Source organism: Zeugodacus cucurbitae, chromosome 2 (assembly GCF_028554725.1).
Source record: "Zeugodacus cucurbitae isolate PBARC_wt_2022May chromosome 2, idZeuCucr1.2, whole genome shotgun sequence".
In the NCBI taxonomy this organism is placed as follows: Eukaryota; Metazoa; Arthropoda; class Insecta; order Diptera; family Tephritidae; genus Zeugodacus; species Zeugodacus cucurbitae.
The window spans coordinates 13,230,562-13,248,816 of NC_071667.1; the positions used below are offsets into that span (position 1 = coordinate 13,230,562).

Here is an 18,255-nt window from a genome sequence, read left to right on the forward strand (position 1 = left end):
ATCAATATGTTCCAAGAAGATCTGATTTAGATTTAAATATAGAGTAAATGTAAAGTAGCACAATATATATATTTATATATTCAATTCAAACTATAAGTAGATCTTATAACAATGTTTCCATCCGAAAAACTATATAATTGTAAAATATCTTTGAAAGTTATCCAACAAATTGAGCCAATGAATTACAAAACCACTTAAGATTCACTTCTCTCGAGAAGGGTTCTTCGTTGTTTTTATTGTTTAACGTTTTTATTTTTATAATTATTATCACTTCCAATTTATTCAATATATGCCGGTATTTGTCTTATTTTAAAATAGCAAAAATCATAATAAAAGTGTAAAAATCAAAGAAAAATGTCTTGTTTACATTATTTATTTATAATATAATATATAGGTAACAGGGGATTAAATGTTAATCCAATATTTAGAATTATGTAAATAGCAATGTTTTGCTACTAAAATTACCCTTAACTTAAATATCTACTTAATTTTAATCATGCTTGCGCTTCTTGTGAGCAGGTTCCTTACAAGTAAAAAATTTCACAATTAATTTGTAAGCACCACGGGTTATAAATATAATCAACAACAATGGAATACCAAATAACACAGCGATTGTATCAACACTATGGCGTTGTAAGAAATTTAAATGACGTGCGGCCACACGCATTTGTGGCGCACCTTTATGTCTCAGCACATATTCAGTCCAATAGATTGCCGCTTCTAGCGGTTTCATAGGGCGATCATGGAAAATCGCCGAGATCTCTCGTGCTCTTTCGGTATACGTGGGATTGTTCAATACCTTTAGAATGGCATCACGCAACTCGGTGCTGGTGAAATTTCGAAAGTTTAGAGCAATACCGAAACCTTTACTTACCGCCTTTTGCACATTCAAATCTTGATCGTAGAACACTGGCATACCCACAATCGGTTTGCCATGATGCACTGCTTCTATCAGACTGTGCATGCCACCATGTGTAATGAAAAGTTTCACTTTAGGATGAGCAAGTATATCCGGTTGGGGGAACCATTTGTTAATATATACATTCTTTGGTTTGCCGGCTAGGTCTGGTTTCTCAAATTTCCACAACACATTCACGGGTAGTGAGGCAAATGCGTTCATAATCTCTTGCAAAGTATGTTTCGGCAAAAATGCGCTCTTTACATTCGAACCCATTGAGAAGTAGATAGCACCTCTAGTGGAGGCACTTATAAAAGCTTCCATATCGTCTGGTATTTTACTTGGTTTATGATCAATATGCATGCCAGCCACTTCGATTGCACTTGGCACTAATGGACGTGGCCAACTGAATGAGTAATGTTGATTTAACAACAAAAGAGAAAAATTCCTGCGCACATCTGCTAAGCGCACAGTCGCATTAGGGAAATACTTTTCATAGTAACGCTGTTGTTCCGGTATTATAACTAAATGATTATACATAAGTTCTATGGTGTAAGCAACTAAGTTATCTAGGCGTTGCCAGAAGTTCATACGATCCAAATTCTTGCCGCTAGGCGCTGGTACATACGCCACCGGCGAAATGTTATCCACCAACTGGTCGATCACAACATCTGTGCCGAATGTAGAGACACCAATCATAGGCGCTTTGAAATGATGACCCAATGCGTAGAGTGAATCTTGGCAGAATACTTCGATAATGATGAGATCAAACTGTTCGTTTGAGTGCAATAGTTTTTGAAATTCTTCATTCTTCAATATCACCAAAGAAGTCAATAATATATAATCCTTAACCATTTTCATTTGGTCTAATTTACTTTCAGACATTTCTCCGATTGCATTGATTACTGACTCTAGAATAAATTTAAACAAAATAAATATACTGCCTAATTTACAAGTATAGTCAAAAAACTTCACTAACCATCATGATGCGATTGCTCTATTTGTAGTGTTATATCACGAAAATTTTTTAAGGGAGTTTTTTGTGGAAATGCCGAAACTGAAGTGATCTCATGTCCACGTGACGCCAATGTCCTCAAATACGACTGCACACATATATACTGCGATGGACCCGTGAAAGGAAATACAGCGAGTATCTTTGCGGACTCCAATGATTTTGTAGCACACGCTAAGATCCACAGTGAAATCACTATGCTCTTTATTCTACACATTTTGACAACTATGTATGTAACTAATATGCACCAACAGCCTTCGTATTCAACTAAACTGATGTGCTGCGAGGGACTTGCTTTTTATACTTAATTAGACAGCAGAGAGCCACACTAACATGTGTGTAACTGAACATAGAGAGCCATAAATTTCAAATATACTTTATGCCGCTAAATTTTTAATATAAATGTAAGTTGTTGCATGAGTATCTTAATATTCGGAGAGAATTTAATTCAATTTCACAGTATATATTGTGTAGTACGAGTAAATCCCAATTTAATTCAGTGATAAATAGTTAGAAGGTGTCTCAACCAGACCGAGGGTGGGCCGAAAAATATTTGTTGTGCTCAATGTCATGTAAATGAGATTCTTTTCACTAAAACCATTAGTTTAGTATTGAATTTTTTGTCAATGAAAGAAGTTGTAAACAGAGTGTACAAGTAATCTTATGGCTTGTGCATATTTGTCTTTATCCGAAACAGACTAAAATTAGCAAGTTTTTACAACGGGTTTACCCACAATAAAGAAGTCGTGCTACAAAAATTATACCGAAACTATTGGAAGTCATAAAAAACCTACCGAGAATACCTTGAATCTCAAGCATAGTATGTCCTTTTTATTTGTCCGGTCGCATAAACAATAAGTGTATTCATAAGTAAAGTATAGTAAGGAAAATATCTATCTGTATTTTCCAGAAAACAAGAAGGAAGTAAGCGTACCACTTCGTAACAACAAAGTTACAAGAGCATTATTTTGGGATGCTTACATTGATAATGTCGATATCATACTATAATATACATACCGTAAATAGTATTAACTCTCACCATTAGTAAACATATTCACAGCTTAGTTTGCACAGTTATAACATCTTGTCTGTCTTAAATATGATTACCAGCTGACATTATGTCTATTGCTTTTACATTAGATCATTTATTGTTATCAGTATTCGGCTTATCATAAGTTCAAAATGTTTCTAGTCATTTGTAAACAAACACTCTCTCTGTTCATAATAATGTTATATTGCAAGGCTTAGAAATTGATTAGATCTTTTGACGTCCATTCCAAGAATAATACGAAAAATATTAATTGAGAGAATTGCTTTACTTTTATGCTCACTAACATAGTTATATTTACCTTCATTTACGTTGAACATATATATATATATATTTGGCGTATATATATTTGGCGTATATATATTTGGCGTAGGAAACGCTTTAAGCGATTATAGCCGAATCAACAATTGAATATATACAGGTACATATATTACTAGATTGCATCTAGTCTAGTCTAATAACAGACTATATACATATATGAAAAGGAATTTTGAAGGACATATATTGGTAGACACAACTTTAAGGTTGTAGTGTTGATAAGTAAAGTTCACTCAGCTAACAAAAAAAGGAATCTGCCATCATAGTACTCAAAATATTTCATATAACGCTGGTGTTAACTGATTTAACGACTCTTTGGAAAATGAAAATCCAAAATATTGAAGAATTAACAGAGCGTAACGAGTCAGTGAACACATCTTTGAACATCGCATATTTTATACCTATATATGTATTATATAGTACTTATTAACTAAAGATTTCAATTTAATAAATATAATTTAATTATTACAAATCGCAGCATACTTTATAGACTTAAATAATTTCTATTTTATTACTGCGACTTCACACTTACTAGACATACGTATTAACTACACATTATCAGTTTAGACAAGCTAATTAAATTTACGCTATCAACGCTACTATCAATTCATGTTGAATGAAATGTGAAAAAAAATATTAATTTTCTAAAACATCTGCTATCGCAACATAATCTGTTTAAAAACATCCATACATAAGGAGCTGCTTAAATAACTCATAAGTCGTCTACTTGGATTTCTATACTGTTTCCGCAGCGTGGAGTAAACCGAATAGAAATCCAAATAGACGACGTAGCGTTATATAACCAGCAGCTATGAACTTATGAAAATCAATGGTTTACTCTTTCTTTCGCTTCTTATTCAAACCATCGTTACTATTAATTATTGCCACAATTAGTTTGTAAACACCAAGCATTATAACTATAATCAGCAGCAATGGAATACCAAACAAAACAGCGATTGTATCCACACTATGCTGCTGTAGGAAATTCAAATCACGTGCGGCAACACGCATTTGTGACGCACCCTTATGTCTCAGCACATACTCAGTCCAATAGATTGCCGCGTCGAGCGGTTTCATAGGTCGATCATGGAAACTCGTTGAGGTCTCTCGCGCTCGTTCACTATACTTGGGATTCTCCAATACCTCTAGAATGGCATCACGCAACTCGGTGCTGGTGAAATTTCGAAAGTTTAGAGCAACACCAAAACCTTTACTTACTGCTTTTTCCATAATCAAATATTGATCGTAGAACACTGGCATACCCACAATCGGTTTACCATGATGTACCGCCTCTATCATACTGTGCAATCCAGCATGAGTAACGAAAAGTTTCACTTTGGGGTGAGCTAGTATGTCGGATTGTGGAAACCACTTGTTAATATATACATTCTTTGGTTTGCCGGCTAGGTCTGGTTTCTCAAATTTCCACAACACATTCACGGGTAGTGAGGCAAATGCGTTCATAATCTCTTGCAAAGTATGTTTCGGCAAAAATGCACTCTTTACATTCGAACCCAGTGAGAAGTAGATAGCACCTCTAGGGGAGGCATTAATAAAAGCTTCCATATCGTCTGGTATTTTACTTGGTTTGTGATCAATATGCATACCAGCCACTTCGATTGCATTCGGCACTAATGGACGTGGCCAATTGAATGAGTAATGTTGATTGAGCAACAACAAAGAAAAATCTCTACGAATATCTGTTAAGCGCAGTGTTGCATTAGGGAAATACTTTTCATAGTAACGTTGTTGCTCCGGTATTATAACTAAATGATGATATAAAACCTCTATGGTGTAAGCAATTAAGTTCTCTAGGCGTTGCCAGAAATTCATACGATCCAAATGTTTACCGGTAGGCGCTGGTACATATGACACCGGTGAAACATTATCCACCAATTGATCGATCACAACATCAGTGCCGAATGTAGAGACACCAATCATAGGCGCTTTGAAGTGATGACCCAATGCGTAGAGTGAATCTTGATGGAACACCTCAATAATGATGAGATCAAACTGTTCGTCTGAGTGCAATAGTTTTTGAAATTCTTCATTCCTCAATATCACCAAAGATGTCAATAAAATATAATCCTTAACAATTTTCATTAGGTTTAACTTGCTTACAGACATTTCGACGATTGCATTGATCACTTGATCTGGAATTAATTGAATTAAATAGAGTTTACTTCTTAATATACATGTTAAAAAAGTTTACCAACCATCATGATGCGATTGCTCTATTTGTAGTGTTATATCGCGAAAATTCTGTAGTGGTGTTTTTTGGGGAAACGCGGAAACTGAAGTGATCTCATGTCCACGCGACGCCAATGTCCTCAAATACGACTGCACACTTATATACTGCGATGGACCCGTAAAAGGGAATACAGCGAGTATCTTTGCGGACTCCAATGAATTTGTAGCACACGCTAAGATCCACAGTGCAATCGCTATGCACTTTATTCTACACATTTTGACAACTATGTAACTAATAAGCAGCAACTGTCTTCGTATTCAACTAAATTAATTTGTCGTGAAGAACTTGCCTTTTATACTCCTTCAGAGCGTAGAGAGAGAGAGAGATAGAAATAGAGCTACAGTAGCATAATTGTTACTTAGTAGAGAGCTAAGAATCTTTAATAGACTTCAGTGATTAAAATTGTAATACAAATTCAAGATTTTACGGATAATACTAAATCTAAATTTTAGTAAAAAAAAAATAACGACTTAGTTTGCATACATACAAACATAAGTTTAATATATTATGTATATATTAATGTATTAGGTGTTATCTCTATTGCATTTACATAATATAATTTAAAGTCAGCATCCACTTATCACAAGGTCAACATTTTACAAAGTAGCTTTTGTAAACAAACACTTTCATTGTACATTAGTATGTGAAATTACAAAGTTAAAAAATTTGTTGGACCTTTCAAAAAGCCTCGGCAGGGAATGCCCTTTAAACGGTATACTAGTTTTGTACACATAACGGTTGTTCATAACACCTAAAACTGAACGATTTAAATATATGTAGTTATATGTACCAAAGTAATCAAGATGATGAGTAGAATTGAAATCTGGATGTCTGCCTGAGTTCCATGACAAAAATTATAAGAAGTCACCTTAGAATATATTGTTGATGGCCATGTCCATCAAATAGGGTGAACTGAAAATCTAAAATGTGCTATGACTAAGTCATAAATAAAGTGAAGTGAAGATATCGGAACAAAACACTGCATTGGACATAGCTCTTATAAAAATTTTCGAAATCGGACTATAACGCATCTCTTATAATACTCTTTAAATCCATAGTACTACCAGTTTGTGTTATAAAGCTGCAATAGGGACTATAAACGAAAGACAAAACAAATTAATGATCTTCGAAATAAAAATACCCTGAAAATTTTTCGCAATCAGAATTGAACCTGATGAATTCAGGTTAAGATGGAATAACAAACCTAACCAGAATTTGGAGCTGTATTTCTCAGCAATTGTGTTCCTTCAATGATGGTGATGCTGCTCAACACTAACCAACATTGCAAATAATTGAATGAATGAAATTAGTAAGTAAATACCTTTGAACATAGCCCCACAAATAAACTGAATATCTGAACTATATATAAATTATATTTGTAAAAGAAGCGACAGCACAATTTAGACCATATTAACTCCTACTGGGAGTTACACATTCAGCAAGTCGAATAAATTCACTCTACATACGCTACTATCAATGCGTATTATTTTGTCCTTATCTGTTACTGAAATAAAAGTAAACAAATTCGAAATCAGCTATCAACCAAATTGCACGTAATCACAACATTATTTGTACTAATTACATTGGAGGAATTGCAATTCTGTGACAAAATATTAAAGGCTAGAAGGTTATTCAAAACATATTTTATACACTACACTCTCGGAAGATTTCTGGTTTATTATTTCAGAATTAAGACGCATGGTCTCACTTTTAACAAAACATTTATTATATAAAAACTTCCACACACAAGGTCTCTAAAGCGAGGAAACCAAATCGAACTCTACTTAACCGTTTCGGGACGGGAACTTTTGTGACGTACAATATCAAAGAAAAGTGTTTATTTCGTCTCCTATGGCTATTTTAAAGAAAAATTTAAAAGTAATTTGACAATATATTTTTAGCGCATCCCTAAAAGGAGATGTTGTCCTGGGATAAAAACATCCCAAATCTATCTGTAGACAAAAATATTAAAAAAAAATCCAGACATAAATTCACTAGATTTCATTTTATTTTGTCGTTTATATATTTAATTTTATCTTATAAGACATTTTATTTATATCTGATGGCAAGGAGTAAAACATTTTTTACAAAATGCCAAGTTGCAAGCAATGCAAATCTGATTCGTTTACGCATCGTTGTCTCTTGTTCGTTCTTTGTGGAAAATGATCTCCCAGATTTTGTTTAATTTTTTTCTTCATTGCGGAGACCGGTCCTGTTCGAACTTTGCGCTGAATTTTCGCATTCTTTTTCCCTTCGTCGATGAGGCATTCGGATAGCTCTACCAAGAATCCCAAGAACGGTTCTCTTTTCTGACGTGGATGGTTTGTTTCCGCATGGATAATACAAGCATTTACGGCGCATGTCATTATAAGCCGAAAGAAAACTTTTCGCCACCATTTAGCAGACTTTCGGTCTAGTTCATACAGGGTAACCATTTTGTCCGCAAAATCTACGCCACTACGTCATCTTCTGAATCAATGTTGCTTTTTTCACTGGGACTATATGCGGAACCACTATCAGCAAACAGATCATCCTCATAACTCGATTCATTCAAAAAGTTCTGAATTTGTGAAACACCCAGTCTGCTGGGTCTCTCCATTCTCTAAGTAAAATAATGTACATGAGTACGTATGGGATAATAATATCCCACAAATAAACAGATTTGGGATGATTTCTTCCCACGGAACTTACCTTGACTTCTTATAAGAAAAATAAGTTATTCTTTATTCTAAACTTTTTATTTCAATAGATTAGCACTATTTGCACAAAATGTAACTATAATTCAATTAAAAGTCACTTATTTTCTAAGCTTTTTCCAAACAAGTACCATCAACGCAACAACGTGTCTAAGAAAATGACATTTAATAAAAAACTGATGACTCCAACCAACAGCTGGTATTTTTGTTTTTGTAGAGAAGAGTATAATGAATGATTTGGGACTGTTTTGAACCAAATTGCTCCCATATTGTGACAGTTACGATTTTTTGAATTTCTTCGGGATAAAAACATCCCCATCGTCCCGAAACGGTTAATGCTTGTCTGCTGCACTCAATTATGGAATGCTACGGTTTATTCGTTCTTCTGTTTCTTGTCCGCATGGTTATTACTTCCAAACACCACAAACAATAGTAGATTGTAAATACGACGAGTTATAAATATAATTAAAAGTAATGGAATACCAAATAACACAGCCATTGTGTCCACACTATGTCGCTGTAGGAAATTCAAATCACGTGCGGCTACACGTAATTGTGGCGCACCCTTATGTCTCAGCACATACTCAGTCCAATAGACTGCCGCATCGAGCGGTTTCATAGGTCGATCATGGAAACTCGCAGAGATCTCTTGCGCTCTTTCGCTATACTTGGGATTCTCCAATACCTCTAGAATAGCATCACGCAGCTGGGCGCTGGTAAAATTTCGAAAGTTTAGAGCAACACCGAAACCTTTACTTACTGCTTTTTCCACATTTAAATTTTGATCGTAGAATACTGGCATGCCCACAATCGGTTTGCCATGATGTACCGCCTCTATCAGACTGTGCATGCCCCCATGTGTAATGAAAAGTTTCACTTTGGGATGAGCTAGTATGTCTGGCTGTGGGAACCATTTGTTAATGTATACATTCTTTGGTTTGCCGGCTATGTCTGGTTTCTCAAATTTCCACAACACATTCACGGGTAGTGAGGCAAATGCATTCATAATATCTTGTAATTTATGTTTCGGCAAAAATGCACTCTTTATATTCGACCCCAGTGAGAAGTAGATAGCACCTCTAGACGAGGCATTAATAAAAGCTTCCATATCGTCTGGTATTTTACTTGGTTTGTGATCAATATGCATACCAGCCACTTCGATTGCGTTCGGCACTAATGGACGTGGCCAACTGAATGAGTAATGTTGATTGAGTAACAACATAGAGAAATCTCTACGCACATCTGTTAAGCGCAATGTCGCATTAGGAAAATACTTTTCATAGTAACGCTGTTGTTCCGGTATAATAATTAAATGATTATACAGAAGCTCTATGGTGTATACATATAGATTATCTAGACGTTGCCAGAAATTCATACGATCCAAATGTCTACCGCTAGGCGCTGGCACATATGCCACCGGTGAAACATTATCCACCAACTGATCGATCACAACATCTGTGCCGAATGCAGATACACCAATCATAGGCGCTTTGAAATGATGACCCAATGCGTAGAGTGAATCTTGGCAGAATACTTCAATAATGATGAGATCAAACTGTTCGTCAGAGTGCAATAGTTTTTGAAATTCTTCATTCTTCAATATCACCAAAGAAGACGATGTTACATAGTCCTTAAGTAACTTAATCTTATCCAATTTACTCTCAGACGTTTCCTCGATTGCATTGATTATTTGCTCTGAAATTAATTGAATTAAATTGAGTTTGCTTCTTAATATACATGTTAAACAAATTTCACCAACCATCATGATTCGATTGCTCTATTTGTAGTGTTATATCGCGAAAGTTTTTCAAAGGTGTTTTTTGTGGGAATGCCGAAACAGAAGTGATCTCATGTCCACGCGACGCCAATGTCCTCAAATACGACTGCACACATATATACTGCGATGGACCCCTAAAAGGAAATATAGCGAGTATTTTTGCGGACTCTAATGAATTTGTAAAACACGCTAAGATCCACAGTGCAATCGCTATGTACTTCATTGCAAGCATTTTGAAAACTATTAAACTAATATGCACCAACAGCCTTCGTATTCAACTAACTAAAAAACTAATATGCTATGAGTGACTTGCTTTTTATACTTATTTAAATAGTAGATAACCACATTAACCTATTAGTAACTTAATAGAGAACAATGAATCTTTAAATCACTTTATGCTACTACAATTTTTACACAAAACTTTGCTGTTAGGTTTCATAATATTTGGAGAATTATACTGACTGATAAGTAGGTAGGAGCTGTGTTAACAAGATAAGTAACCAAATTAGATTGTACGTATAAATTATTATTGTAACTGTCGTGGAAGCTATAACCTCGGTCCATTGTTTACATTCTTAAGAAGCAATGCTTGATTTATTGGAAGCTTTGCTGAAATGTTTGCACGAATGTTTTGAATACTTTGGGGTAGTGTTTTTGAAAGAGAGAACAGTATTGTAGCGGATATTTAACTTTAAGCTCCCACCCGCAAAAACTGTATTTTAAGTTTCCTGACCAAGAAAGATCTTGTGTACCTGAATGTAGCTATCGCATATGTTCGAAAATGTTTACGAATATATAATACATACATTTCAAAAGTTTTAAGTTTTTACACACTTATACACACTCTCCAATATATACGTTGTAGTTTCCCGTTTCTTGTGAGGGTTCATTTTAACAAAGTAAAATGAAGAAAATTCGAACGTGAAATTATATTTTAATTGCAATGAGCTAAACTTGATTACGACCTCTAGTCTCTGGTGTACGTTGTCTTTCTCTCTGATTATAAAAGCGTTGGGGATGCGCAGAGCTCGACGCCCTAGTGCGATATTTTTTTCTTCAAGCCGCTGCACACGCTCCATACTCGACTTCCGAGCGCGTACTTGGGAGGTTTAGAAATTTTTTTCAGCAAGCAGCTGCGAGCGCTCGTTACTCGACTCTCTGGCATGCAATTTCGATACGAAGAGAATGACTTGTAAGACGATTTTCAGATTAAGATTCTCCATCACGGAGTCTATTTGATACCCTCACTTGGGAACTATTTCCAGAAAGTTGAGATTCTTGCAATATTTCCTCTTTATAATAGTAGCATAGATATCTGTCACGCTACCTGGAAAATTTTTCACAACATCGTTTTATTATAAGAGTATAACATCTTATCTGCGTTAAATAGCGGCTGACATTATCTCTATAACTTTTAAACAATATGATTTACTTGCAAATATTATCAGCACTCAGCGTATCAATCTTTCACGACCTCTCCAAATCGTAGTATTATCATATTTCGAACTACAAACATCGTTGCTGTGTGCATTTTCTCATAGAATATAACATTTATGTAATTTAAAAGGTAGACTCTATGAAGTGGTCCTCAAGGCTTCTAACCGAGCCAAAATTAAACATGTAAGAAAGGGCCGAACATTTTATACTCTCGCAATTTATTTATTTAGTTTATAATACACAATCGTCAAAAAGTCCACTAGAAAAACGGAAATCATTATACATATATATAGTCTGGACTAATTTCACTAATTTTATTTTCTTCGTGTTCGATATTTGGTGTCTTGAAAAGCTATAGACCGATTTCGATAATATTTAAATGGGCGTTGTCACAATCAGCTCCAATTCAGTATTTTTACAAATTTGTATTCCGATATCTTCATTGGTTTTTTATTTATATATTGTAAAGTGACCATCTGAATGAACTTTTTTTACCATCTTTTCTATAATGTCTAGTGTTTACGACGTTTTTCGAGCGAACAAGCTTTTAGTATTTTTCAATATAACCTTTGGATGGCGGGTGGGTGTGATTATTATCCAGTTGCACCCATATTCACGGTGTATGAAGGCAAACTTAAGGGACATACATCTAGTCAGTTTGGTAGGTAAGTCCACGCCCATTTTCCCAGAAAAACTTCTTCCAAATATGCCAATACCTATGGCTTAAAGCACTTTATAGCTTTTCGATTAACGCCATTTAGTGAGCGTAGCATCTACCGAGGAATATGTTTACTCAAGGTTTATCCAGATATCTAATTTTTACTCAAAACATTATATATTACGGAAGTCAAATAAATACACTATATATGTGTACGATACCACCAATTCATATTAATTATCTCTTATATGTTATCGGAATAAATGTAAGTACATAATTTCTAAACATTTAGCTCTGTATAAAAATTTTTGAAAACCTTCCGAAATCGTCAAAATCGTGTCTAATAAATTTTAAAGAACTATAAAACTATGCAAAGCATATATAACATACTTTCCTCTCAGATATATCATTTCTTATTAAAACAAGTAAGGAAGAGCTAAGTTTGGGTGTAACCGAACATTTTATACTCTCGCAATTTATTTATTTAACTTAATTAATATTATATAATACACAATTTGACCCACATATTCGTCATATATATTGTATAAAGTCCATTGAAAGTTGGAAACTCTAATATTAGATTGGAAACACCGAGGTCCTCATGTTCGATAAATGGGGACTTGAAAACCTTTGGTCCGATTTTGGCGATATTTGTGCGAAGTTCTGCACCGATATCTTCACTAGTGCATACTTTATATATGGGGCATTCTCTGGAAAAAAAGCCACTTGAAAAAAAAGTTCTTTATTTTCTTTGGCAATGATATATCTTATAGTACATGTAAAACCTAAAATAAAACATATGGTTTTAGGTCTGTGTAACGCGGGGTTGCCATATTATAAGGGGCCAAAGTTTTTTGTAAAAAATTCCTGAGTTTATTAGTTCTTTTGCTTCTTGTTCGCATGGTCTTCACTTCTAAACATTATACTCAATAAATTGTAAATACGACGAGTTATAAAGATAATCAGCAGCAATGGAATACCAAATAACACAGCCATTGTATCCACACTATGTCGCTGTAGAAAATTCAAATCACATGCGGCAACACGCATTTGTGGCGCACCCTTATGTCTCAGCACATACTCAGTCCAATAGACAGCCGTATCCAGCGGTTTCATAGGACGATCATGGAAACTTGCCGAAATCTCTCGCGCTCTTTGGGCATAGTTAAGGTTGTTCAATACGTCTAGAATAACATCATACAGATCGGCGCTGGAATAGTTTCGAAAATTAAGAACAACGCCATAGCCTTTTTTTTACCGCTTTTTCCACATTTAAATTTTGATCGTAAAACACTGGCATACCCACAATCGGTTTGCCATGATGTACCGCCTTCGGTTGTGGAAACCATTTGTTAATGTAGACATTCTTGGGTATACCATCTAAGTCCGGTTTATCGAATTTCCACAACACATTCACGGGCAGTGAGTATGCGTTCATAATATCTTGCAATTTATGTTTCGGAACCCATTGAGAAGTAGATAGCACCTCTAGGCGAGGCATTAATAAAAGCTTCCATATCGTCGGGTATTTTACTTGATTTGTGGTCAATATGCATACCAGCCACTTCGATTGCATTCGGCGCAAATGGACGGGGCCAGCTGTATGAGTAATGAGTATTGAGCAGCAAAAGACAAAAATCTCTACGAACATTTGTTAAGCGCAATGTCGCATTAGGAAAATACGTTTCATAGTAATGCTGCTGCTCAGGTATTATAACTAAATGATTATACAAAAGCTCTATGGTGTAAGCATATAGGTTATCTAGGCGTTGCCAGAAATTCATGCGATCCAAATTCGTTCCACTAGGTGCTGGTACGTATGCCACCGGCGAAATATTATCCACCAACTGATCGATCACGACATCTGTGCCAAATGTGGATACTCCGATTATAGGCTCTTTGAAATAATGACCCAATGCGTAAAGTGAATCTAGATGGAACACCTCAATAATAATGAGATCAAATTGTTCGTCTGAGTGCAATTGTTTTTGAAATTCTTCATTCTTCAATACAAGCAAAGAAGACGATGTTACATAGTCCTTAAGCTTTTGCATCTGATCCAATTTTCTTTTAAAAACTTCCTCGACGAAATTGGTTATTTGGTCTAAAAGTATTTGGATTTAAATAAATTGTATTTATTGTCAAAAGTTACACAAACCATCATGATCTGATTTTTCTATTTGCGAAAGTTCATGATCTATTTTCTATCGCGAAAGTTCTTTAAGGGTGTTTTCTGTGGATACGCGGAAACTGAAGTGATCTCGTATCCACGCGCCGCCATTGTCTTCAGATACGGTTGTACAAATATATAATGCGAAGGACCTGGAATAGGTGCCACAGCGAGTATTTTTGCGGACTCCAATAACATTATAGTACACAATAAGATCCACAATATAAAAGCTATGCATTCATTGCATGCATTTTGAAAACTTTTAAAGTAATATGCATCACAACTAGGGATGCAAACATCGTGAAATGAAACATCGATGGTTCGATGTATCGATGTTTCTTCAAAACCCATCGAAATCAAAAACATCGGCCATTAAAACATCGATACATCGAAACATCGATATATTTTTGAACTTTTTTAACTTATTTTAAATTTAGTGTGAAAAGCTAAGGAATACAGAAGCAGAAGCATAAATAAATGAAATGTAGTACGTCTTAAGTTGATACATTTTATTTCACTTAGCACTATATGTCTGTTAAAGTTTTTTCTCAACAAATAACAGAATTTCAAAACATCGACATGGAAAGTTTTTTCACTGTCATTTCTTTTCGATTTTACTTCTGCTTTGATTCAATCTTCTGTCCTTGTAATTGTAGATAAATTTGACAGATTACATTTCACCTTTTGGTGGACCAAATGTTTATTCTGGTTCCAAATATCAAACGAGTATTCTGTTTCACACTCATCCGAAGATTCCGTTGTATCAGCGCGATTCTTTGAATTTTTTATAAAACAAAAAAAAAGTATTTCTTTAGCCATAGCATTTCTAACGCAGTAGCCTACGCCAAAATTAAATTGTATAAATAAAACATAAAAGTAACCGCAGTATTGTCCAAGCGCACATTTCCTTAACGAATTTTCCGTATTTTACAAAAATCGAATTCCAATGTAATAAAGCGTATCCAAATAGAGGGTTTCGAGTTAATACCCGAAAAAGTGTGAAGTCAAATTTTTATATAAAACATCGACAGAAAACATCGTTGATGATGCATCGATGTTTTTTGATTCGAGACATCGATGGCTAACATCGATGCTTCAAAAACATCGATACATCGTTTGCATCCCTAATCACAACGCTTTTAGTTCAACTAAACTAATGAGTTTGTGAGAACTTGTTTTTATACTTCTTTAGAAAGCAGAGAACAAAATACCTAAGCTTTTACATGAGTATCTTTAACTTGGGAGACACTTAATTCCACAGTGAGTGGATAAGCAATACGGAGGAGTGTGAACCAGACTGATCAAAAATATGTAATATTATATATTCAGTATTCGAGGATGACCCCAAATGTATTGGATTGACTAACATACGTATATAAATTAGATGCTTAGGTCTGACGAGTCAAAAATACTGATTAGCTGTTGAAAATAACATTTCGCAGTCTGAAGGAATTGCAATAAGACAGAAAGAAGATTTAATGACAAAGCAAACTTCAGCCACGAATTTGAAAATATACGCCTTATTTGACAATATCAAGCTACTTACTTCATCCGAAACTGAAAACCGCCCAAGTTTTCCTTCGTATTTAACCACAATGAAGAAGTTGTGCTTGCGCTGTAACTATTTTAGCATAGTTCACGCATGAAAAGCTTATCTCTCAACCACAAGAATATTTCAGTAATATTTCGAGAGAGAAATACTGAAAATAGGCTCACCTTCGGATTCAATTATTATTTACTAAGACTGTAATATACATACATATGGTAAATAAATAGTATTCACTAAATGCTCATTGTATTTATTTTTATATTAATAAAACTCACTATTATGAACATTTCATATAACTTACCGAATAAAATTTATCATCTTATCATAAGGTAAAGATTTTTGAAGCCATTTGTAAACAAACGCTCTGCTTTACACAATAGTGTGATATTAACTCTCTTTCTTAACAACTGTATCTGCTGGCTATCAGAAAGAGCGTGCCAAAATGACAAGTTACTCTCCCGGAAAAACAAAGGAAAAGTAAAGAAACAGAAAACTAGAGTTGCTCCTTCTCAAAGAAACATCTAAGTTTAATCTGTTTAAAATTTAACAAAATCAAAGCACTGCGCAAAGCATCCCTGATTTACAGCAGCTAATTGCTGCTAGCGAAATTTTCACCAACCGTTCTTGCGCGATCAGCTAAAACTCGTTTCTGTCACTAGTAACTAGTATCAATAGAGGAACATACTTATTCCAAGGCTTAGAAATAAATTACAATTCAAACCCAATTAAAAACAATATTAAAACAAGTAAGGAAAGGCTAAGTTCGGGTGCAACCGAACATTTTATACTCTCGCAATTTATTGAAGAAATTTTATTAAGATAACGCACAAATTTACCCATAAATTCGGCATAAAGTTTAATAGAATAACAAAAATCGTCATATATAGATATGAGGGCTGAGGTAATTCCTGAACCGATTTCATTCATTTTCACCAGCTAGGTAGACTATATCTAAAACTATACACTCACTTAATTTCGCAAAGATATAGTATCTCACATATTAACCAATACATATGTATATGTAGATTAAAGCCCATCTTCGTTTTGTAAAAACATATAATTAAGTATATGGGAGCTAGGAGATGTTATTATCCGATTTTAATAATTTTTGGAACAGAGACACACTAGTAGAAGAAAACAATTCCCTCTGAATTTCATTAAATTATCTAAGAGATTTGCCTATATTTTCGGTTAAAATTTACCCTTAGGCGCTAAGTTCAACATGTCCGATATCTGGGGTCTTGAAAAGTTATAGTCCGTTTTCGACAATTTTTTCTCAAGTGAAGCCAGAGATGATATGCACTATTTGTGTAAAGTTTTATTCCGCTATCTTCATTGGTTCCTTATGTATACATTATAAAGTGAGGAAATCAGATGGAATTCACAATTGAGGTATATGGGAAGTTGGCGTGGTTATGGACCGATTTCATCCATTTTTCACATGTGTCATCAGGGTGTCAAGAAGGTGCTATGTACCGAATTTCACTAAAATCTGTAGTTCCTGAGGTATGGTTTTTGACCCATACGTGGGCGATGCCACGCCCATTTTTAATTTTGTAAAAAATCTGAGTGCATCTTCCTTCTACTATTTCTTCTGTAAAATTTAGTGTTTCTGAGGTTTCTCATCAGTGAGTTAACCTACTTTTAGTCATTTTCAACCTAACCTTTGTATGGGAAGTGGGCGTGGCATTTTTGCACTGTATAAGGAAACGGCTAAAAGAAAGGACTGCAGAAAGTTTGGTTTATATAGCTTTATTGGTTTGCGAATTATATATAAAAAACCTATTTGAGGGCGGGGTCACGCCCACTTTTCCAAAAAAATTAGATCCAAATGTGCCCCTCCCTAATACGATCCTATGTTCCAAATTTTATTTTAATAACTTTATTTACGGCTTAGTTATGACACTTTATAGGTTTTTGGTTTTCGGCATTTTGTGGGCGTAGTGGGCAATAGTCCGATTTTGCCCATTTTCGAAAGCAACCTCCTCAGGGTGCCAAGGAATACGTGTTCCAAGTTTCGTTAAGATATCTCAATTTTTACTCAAGTTATCCGTTGCACGGACAGACGGACGGACAGACAGACATCCGTCATCAACTCGTCCCGTCATCCTGATCATTTTGATATATATAAACCTATATCTAACTCGTTTAGTTGTATGACTTACAAACAACCGTTATGTGAACAAAACTATAATACTCTCTTAGCAACTTTTGTTGCGAGAGTATAATTATTACATTTTTTATTTGTAACACCACAAGTTTGACCCCTTTAAGTCTAAAGGCAAAAATACATCTGCATAAAATCGATTACATTAATTATTTTCTGTTGTAATGCCGAAACTGAAGTGATGTTCACGTAACGTTGCAAGAAATACACCATTTACTCGAGTATTCATAGCTCTCTTACGGATTCGACCATTGTTTACGTATACTAACATATA

The 18,255-nt window shown here is 34.8% G+C and overlaps 3 protein-coding genes and 1 pseudogene across 3 annotated transcripts; all 4 read right to left on the reverse strand.

Annotated features, from left to right (window-relative positions):
- Positions 1-357: 357 nt before the first annotated feature.
- Positions 358-2,915, reverse strand: LOC105219094 (UDP-glucosyltransferase 2). The gene is made up of 2 exons (XM_011195020.3): positions 1,878-2,915; positions 358-1,809 (listed from the first exon to the last, which is right to left on the reverse strand). Exons 1-2 carry the CDS (start codon positions 2,125-2,127, stop codon positions 491-493), a joined length of 1,569 nt encoding a protein of 522 aa, XP_011193322.2. The 5' UTR covers positions 2,128-2,915; the 3' UTR covers positions 358-490.
- Positions 2,916-3,756: 841 nt separating this feature from the next.
- LOC128919756 (UDP-glycosyltransferase UGT5-like) lies at positions 3,757-5,806 on the reverse strand. The gene is made up of 2 exons (XM_054229204.1): positions 5,493-5,806; positions 3,757-5,429 (listed from the first exon to the last, which is right to left on the reverse strand). Exons 1-2 carry the CDS (start codon positions 5,740-5,742, stop codon positions 4,111-4,113), a joined length of 1,569 nt encoding a protein of 522 aa, XP_054085179.1. The 5' UTR covers positions 5,743-5,806; the 3' UTR covers positions 3,757-4,110.
- A 2,437-nt stretch (positions 5,807-8,243) lies between these two features.
- On the reverse strand, positions 8,244-10,297 carry LOC128921354 (UDP-glucosyltransferase 2-like). Its single transcript, XM_054228684.1, has 2 exons — positions 9,983-10,297; positions 8,244-9,918 (listed from the first exon to the last, which is right to left on the reverse strand). Exons 1-2 carry the CDS (start codon positions 10,230-10,232, stop codon positions 8,597-8,599), a joined length of 1,572 nt encoding a protein of 523 aa, XP_054084659.1. The 5' UTR covers positions 10,233-10,297; the 3' UTR covers positions 8,244-8,596.
- A 2,452-nt stretch (positions 10,298-12,749) lies between these two features.
- On the reverse strand, positions 12,750-17,496 carry LOC128921355 (UDP-glucosyltransferase 2-like; annotated as a pseudogene).
- Positions 17,497-18,255: the final 759 nt, after the last annotated feature.